This window comes from Physcomitrium patens, chromosome 21, assembly GCF_059467195.1.
Source record: "Physcomitrium patens ecotype Gransden chromosome 21, ASM5946719v1, whole genome shotgun sequence".
NCBI classification, from domain to species: Eukaryota; Viridiplantae; Streptophyta; class Bryopsida; order Funariales; family Funariaceae; genus Physcomitrium; species Physcomitrium patens.
Genome location: NC_143430.1, coordinates 7145234 through 7151610, shown reverse-complemented (window position 1 = coordinate 7151610; position 6377 = coordinate 7145234). Strand labels below are relative to the sequence as shown.

Sequence of the window (6377 nt, the reverse complement as noted above, 5' to 3'; positions counted from 1 at the left end):
TTTGAGCTGACACTGTTTTCAGCTTCTGAGAGGTGGTGCAAAAAACCCTGGTGGAGGAGAAAGAAATGAAAATGGGACTAGCTGGGTCCTTTTGCAGATTCTGTTGCAGACCTAGACCTGTGTCGCAAGTCCCCTGGCTCTGCAACTCCACTTCCACCGGCAGGTCTGATGCCTGGACATTGTGGCCTGATTTCACCGTCAGAAAAGACAGTCGTTGTCTCTATCTTCTCCTGATGCTTCTGGAATCTTGGTACTTAAGCAGCATTCATTGGTATGTCTGGAGAATGATTTGGGTTCAATCTGTACGCATTGTGTTTCTTGGGGACGACTGGTGAGTTATTGCAACGGTAAGAACTTGAATTTTGAAGCAGAGCACGTGCAGATTGCTACCTAGGATGATTGAGTCGTGCTAGCCTTGATTATGGCCCATTCCGTGGGTTCATAATCTTGCTTGCAACATACCTGTGGCTTTGCGTTTTGAGGTTTGAGGTTGTTGGACTTCTGGGGTTGTCGTTGTAGGAAGCGATGAGGTTTGAGGAACCCATGTGGCCAGGTCCAGGTTGTGTTGGAGTTTGTCTGTTTTGTCCCCCAGTTGCTTTCCATGTATTCCAACACCTCGATTTCTGGGCTTCCAAGGTGGCCTGTTAATGCCCACAGCATTGTGGGAATAACAATGGTGTGCTAATTTCAGATAGAACATGAGCTAAATTTAGCTTTCAATAATTCGTTTTAGGAATCATGATGGGCACCTGTAGCTCTGGTCCACACATTGTATGACCCTCAAGTCGAATGTTGCGAAGGTTAGTCGTGAGTTAGAGGGTAATGTTGGTGCTTCAAATCCAAGATAGTCGCAAGTGCTCATTTTCCGCAGTTGTAGACAACGGTGATTTTCCACATCTTACTAATGTAACGCTCTCCGCATTTTTTGCTGCAGCGAGGGGTGTTTTTTGTGAAGGAAAAAGAATACAATGTATCGCGGGACATGGACGTGGGTGGTAGTGCTGCTGGCCCTGTTTCTGGCGAGATCGGCTGCGGCTGAAGTCGCTGGAAGCACCAGCCGGTACGTGAGACGATTGGCGGAGAGTGTGGATTTGCCATACGATTCACCGTACTTCTCCGTGCCGCCGGGCGAGAATCCTCCGCAACAGGTATGTTGCAGTCGAGAAATTTTGTGCTTCAAGCGTGATCAAATTGACGATGATTGAAAGATTTCTGAAAATAGGCTCACAGATGTTCGCATTCTATTAGGTCACCTCCCTCCTACAGCCGCTCGCTTCTTAGCTGATAACAGGTATCGAGGATTAAGTAGCTATGGTTGTTTTTCAACGATAGGGGACTGTCAATTTTGGATGTTCAAGCTGGGCTAGCCTCTCTCTGTGGCAATTCTTGCCCCAAAAAATATCGTCATTAATCATCGGGTTTATCTTAGTAAATCCTTAGAAGGTTAAATCGTGTAAAGGCATGTCTGCAGCAAATGTTCCTTTTAGTGTTTGGTTCTGCCAATAGAATTCTGTGACGAAATGCCATCATTCAATGCAACACATAATTTTTCTGAAACTGAATCCCTGATAGTTTCCCGTTGAGAAGACTTTCTGTTAAGTAGCTCTAAATCCCAAGTAAACCCAAGAAACGGTCTTGGATAACGAAGCAGGCAAGGTTCGGTGGGATATGATCTAATGGTGGCTCTAAAAACGTGTCAATGGGAAACCGAGTTTTAAAATTAGTTCTTGATACGATGTAAATTCCGGAGAGTTGATGACTTTTTCTCGAAAGATGCTTGGAAGAATGTTAATTCGAACTGAGATTTTCAAGTGCGACAACTGTTTGGATGCTGTGTCTGCGCCTAGAAAACGATTTCCACTAATGAAACGTTCAGTTAAGACGGTCTGGTGCAATCGACTGCAACACTGGAAAAGTGACATGCATTCGATTCAATTCATAAAAGTGTGGTGCTATGATTTCGGCAGGTGCATCTGACGCAAGGAGATTACGATGGAAAAGCCGTCATCGTGTCTTTTGTCACAATCAAAATGGCCAGGCCCAAGGTCCATTATGGAACCAAGAAGGGCGATTACCCTTGGGTGGCCAGGGGATACAGTACTCAGTATTCGTTTTATAACTACACGTCGGCTTTCATCCACCATGTTGTAGTTTCTGACTTGAAGGTGTTGATATTTTCTGCATACCCACACTCTCACTTCTCATCCAGAAAGAGCAACCTAAGTAAAACATCCAAACCCCTTTGCCAGAACTTGTCGCTCACATCGATACATTTGCTCAACAAGCACCATTGGAAACATGATAACAACAAGAGCTGTATTGTCATTCAGATGTGTGAGCCACTCCGTTCATTGAACTTCTGATTGTCCATCGGAAACTGATCATTGGTACCCTTGTTACGCTGCAGTTTGACACAAAGTATTTCTACAAAGTTGGAGAGGGGGATGATGCGCGTGAGTTTTTTTTCATGACACCGGCAGCCCCTGGACCGGACACTCCCTACACTTTTGGAGTTATCGGTGTGTTCCGTTCCTCTATTGAATTTCACAGAAGACTAGTTTTTTCATGAATCTGTGAAGCTTAGCAATGTGGCTTTCGACAAGCTCATTAGACTATCATCTTATGATTCAATCAGGAGATTTAGGACAAACCTATGACTCAGCCGCCACTTTGGAGCATTACTTGCAAAGTTATGGCCAATCAGTACTTTTTCTTGGTGACCTTGCTTACCAAGACAATTACCCATTTCATTACCAAGTCCGTTTCGATACGTGGAGCCGGTTTGTTGAACGCAGTGTGGCTTATCAGCCGTGGATATGGACATCTGGAAACCATGAGATTGATTATGTCCCTGAAATTGTAAGTATTGTCATGAAATTACTTCTAAGGTCAATTGCTACAGCTGTATTAAGTTCTACCTTTGGTAATGTAACACGATTCAAGGTATTAATGAAATAGTGAGATTCATGGTTTGTTTTGTTTCTCAGAGTGAGATTACTCCATTTAAACCTTTCAATCATCGGTTCCCTACACCATACTGGGCAACCAACAGCACTTCACCCCAGTGGTATTCCGTCAGGCGTGGACCAGCTCATATCATTGTTCTCTCATCCTATTCTGCCTACGGTATTCTTCCCTACCGATCACATCTTTCAGGTGTAGACCTTCAATATGCATCCTGAGAATCGATTACTTCATTTAATTAATCTGTGTTTGAGAAGCCTTTGGTTACTTTTTCGGGTGTGCTGATATGTTTTGGGTTGTCACAGGTAAGTACACACCACAATATGTCTGGTTGAAAGATGAGCTTAAGAAAGTCAACAGGAAAGTGACTCCGTGGCTCATCATTTTGGTGCATTCGCCGTGGTACAACTCTAACACTTATCACTACATGGAGGGTGAGAGCATGCGAGTGATGTTCGAGTCGTTCATTGTAGCTGCCAAAGCCGATATCGTGTTTGCTGGACATGTCCATTCATATGAACGCTCCGTAAGTTCCTTTTCTGTTTAATTTGACTTTTTCTTGATTGATTTCATTGATCTGAGGGTCGCTCCACTGTCTTTTTATATCGGTTGTTCAGTCCATCTTGATATTCATTGTTAAGAATACCCTCTCCAGTAGAGCTGAAGCTCGCTTGAGTTTTATCGTTACAGATTTCTCTAGCCTAATTTTACGATGTGGTCTTAATGCAGTTCCCAGTGACGAATATCAAGTACAACATTACCAACTCTATCTGCTCTCCTGATGTAAATCCGTCAGGTCCAACCTATATTACTATTGGTGATGGTGGTAATATTGAAGGCCCGGCCGCAACGTAAGTGCCCAATTTTCATATATGATCCCTTTAGACGATTGTGTATAGCAATTTTTTCTTACGATTATTTATGTGTCTTACCGCTGTTAGCATTTGGATCAATGATTTTAGTTTCAATTTCATTAGGAAGGGACATTGTCATGATTCCACTGCAAATTTCTCCATTTCTCAATTTTCATCCAAATTTTACTACATGATTACAGGTTCTCAGAACCACAACCTTCCTACTCAGCTTTCCGTGAAGCTAGTTTTGGGCATGGATTACTGGATATCAAGAATCGCACAACTGCGATTTGGACATGGCACAGGAATCAGGATGGGGAAGCTGTGTCAGCTGATAAGGCAGTTATTCGCAACAAGATATATAATTAAGTCAATGTTTACTTGAAAATCTAGAGAAACATTTGAAAAACATTGTCACTAGCTGTAAATATTGGCAACGGTTTAACGATGAACAGATTGATTTGAAGTTACAATTTGTTAACAAAGGAATTATTTACTTTTGATTAGCTTTTAATTTGTTACACGGTATATTAACAATATATATATGTTACACTTTGCAATATTTTTTTTTTCACTTCGGATAAGAGTGAAAGTAAAAGGAGAAAGTCGCTACTTTCTAAATAAAATATTGTATGCAATTGCAAATACATAGAGAGAAGTTATTTTGCTTACATTAACAAGCAAATAGTGCTATTAGGATATTACGTTTGTACACTACACAATTTTTGATTGTATACTTTTTCATTTCCGAGTGTGTCTAAATGTAATTGTATGTAATGGACAGGATTTTCATCACTAATTAGTGATTGCATTTACACAATATAATGTATGAGAAAAGATTATACCGAAAATTTATTACCTTCAAATTGAAGTTTTCATCATGTTTTGACACTAACAATTGTATGTCCAAAACTACACAGAAATTCGGCTAATGTACGGACGGGAAAAAAATCTCGCAACAATGATTGCAAAAAACTGGCGAACTATAAAATCTTCGTAAAACTTTCTACAATCGCAGCACTGCTTTAGATGAGAATGTAGTCGGCACAATCGCACAAATTGTTCGTGCAGCTTATCTCGCAGCTTACATGATCATGGCAAGTGCGACAGCAGCAGATAGAGCGACAACAGCGGACCCAGCGGTGAAGGACGAGTCAGCACCGCCGGATTCCGGAGGAGACCCAGGCACTGAAGCTGTGGGAGCAGTAGGTGATCCTGGGACAACACCGTTACCTGTGGGGGCTGCGGTATAATCATTCCACACATTGCGCTGTTAGTTATATCATGAAATGATGCCGATTACAGCAAAACTTGAGATAGAATTGAATAGGATGGGTTGAAACAACACGTCTAAAACATACCAGGTGACATTCCGGGAGATCCAACTGGTGATGGTGAAGGCTCCAAGTTGTAAATTGGGATTGCAGTCAAAGTTGTGGCAGGAAGCAACACAGTGTTTACGATATGGACGACGGAGTTGCAGACTCGAAGGTCAGCGGTGATGACCGTAGCATTACTTCCCGCACCGATGAAGGATACGACAACCTGTATTTCAGGGAACAACTTCAGGATACAACCGCGTTGTGGACATAACATACGCACTGAACCCTACTGGTGAAAATCAACTGACAGTTTTGGGCGCTTACGGTGGGCGTGGCAGTCTTGTCCACAGTCAATTCATAAGCTTTCCCGAGGGCGGTAGTCAAAGTTTGTCCGTCCGTGAGGTCAGCTGCAGTAGCGGGACTGGGGACGATGTGGTACAACAAGATACTGGCCGCACGGTTACTTCCTCTGCACATCGTCGCAAATAATTAGATAACTTCCATACACACCACTCACATACTAACCAAATGTATCAGGTACCTCTGTAAATCGGCAGCGGCCCGGGGAGAAGGTGAAGCAACTGAGTGGATGGTTGATAGAGCACACTTACGGAGCAGTGACTTGCTCCAATGTCAAGTTGTTGGCAGCAAGGATGGAGAGTAATCCACCAGTTCCATTGAAGGCATTGTTGTCTGGTGCTAGGACAGTGACATTGTCGGTCATGCTGAGTTGCTCCGCGAGACCCGAGGCTTCAATAACATCTGCGAGAATTGAGAGACTAGGCTGTGCGCGTACTGCTTCCAGGAGATTTGTATTACACTGCACGGTGGAATAATGTCAGAAAAGTCCGCCATCATTTTACAATTAAGGAACCGCAATCACATCAAGGGTTCGTTCAAGTGAGAATTCAATATACTGCAAAGAAATCTTCGCGAATAACAGTGTACTCATCCGTAAGCTGATGACCACTCTCTATCGAACAGTACATTCACTCGCAACAGTGACCATTCTCTTCTACTGGTTGCCAAATAATTTTCGGTAATCATCTACCCAATTCTGTACCTGTTGTGCAGAAATGTGTGGCACTACTGCCATCACCACCAGAAGTGCGAGCACATAACTGCGAAGTGCTGCTGAGGATGCCATTGCAACCATGTCCAAGTTCAAATCACGGTCAAGGATTGGTGGTACGTAGTGGCGTTCTGATGGTCACTGCTGTTAGAAATGAATAAATTG

General features: G+C 42.9%; 2 protein-coding genes across 7 annotated transcripts; one reads left to right on the top strand and one right to left on the bottom strand.

Annotated features, from left to right (window-relative positions):
• Window positions 1–4380, top strand: LOC112274397 (purple acid phosphatase 2). 6 transcript variants are annotated; one of them, XM_090245653.1, is made up of 9 exons: window positions 1–163; window positions 935–1148; window positions 1968–2165; window positions 2408–2519; window positions 2636–2859; window positions 2988–3126; window positions 3270–3490; window positions 3694–3815; window positions 4019–4380. In XM_090245653.1, the coding sequence occupies exons 2-9, from the start codon at window positions 969–971 to the stop codon at window positions 4185–4187; spliced, it is 1365 nt and encodes a 454-aa protein (XP_090101779.1). In that variant the 5' UTR covers window positions 1–163; window positions 935–968; the 3' UTR covers window positions 4188–4380. The 6 variants fall into 6 exon arrangements, with proteins under 6 accessions (XP_090101779.1, XP_024359628.1, XP_090101782.1 ...); XM_024503860.3 differs by having other exon boundaries at window positions 105–347; XM_090245656.1 differs by lacking the exon at window positions 1–163 and adding an exon at window positions 190–271.
• Window positions 4381–4645: 265 nt separating this feature from the next.
• Window positions 4646–6377, bottom strand: LOC112274398 (uncharacterized). The gene is made up of 5 exons (XM_024503861.3): window positions 6204–6377; window positions 5752–5960; window positions 5465–5609; window positions 5180–5363; window positions 4646–5060 (listed from the first exon to the last, which is right to left on the bottom strand). The coding sequence occupies exons 1-5, from the start codon at window positions 6294–6296 to the stop codon at window positions 4903–4905; spliced, it is 789 nt and encodes a 262-aa protein (XP_024359629.1). The 5' UTR covers window positions 6297–6377; the 3' UTR covers window positions 4646–4902.

Excerpts from the sequence above, each read along its gene's own strand:
- LOC112274397 (XM_090245653.1), top strand. The coding sequence starts at position 969 with ATGTATCGCGGGACATGGACGTGGGTGGTAGTGCTGCTGGCCCTGTTT. Across the intron at positions 2,166-2,407 it reads TTGTAGTTTCTGACTTGAAG|TTTGACACAAAGTATTTCTA; the intron begins GTGTTGATATTT and ends GTTACGCTGCAG. Across the intron at positions 3,491-3,693 it reads TCCATTCATATGAACGCTCC|TTCCCAGTGACGAATATCAA; the intron begins GTAAGTTCCTTT and ends GTCTTAATGCAG.
- LOC112274398 (XM_024503861.3), bottom strand. The coding sequence starts at position 6,296 with ATGGTTGCAATGGCATCCTCAGCAGCACTTCGCAGTTATGTGCTCGCA. Across the intron at positions 5,364-5,464 it reads ACAAGACTGCCACGCCCACC|GTTGTCGTATCCTTCATCGG; the intron begins GTAAGCGCCCAA and ends CCTGAAATACAG. Across the intron at positions 5,061-5,179 it reads ATCTCCCGGAATGTCACCTG|CCCCCACAGGTAACGGTGTT; the intron begins GTATGTTTTAGA and ends ATTATACCGCAG.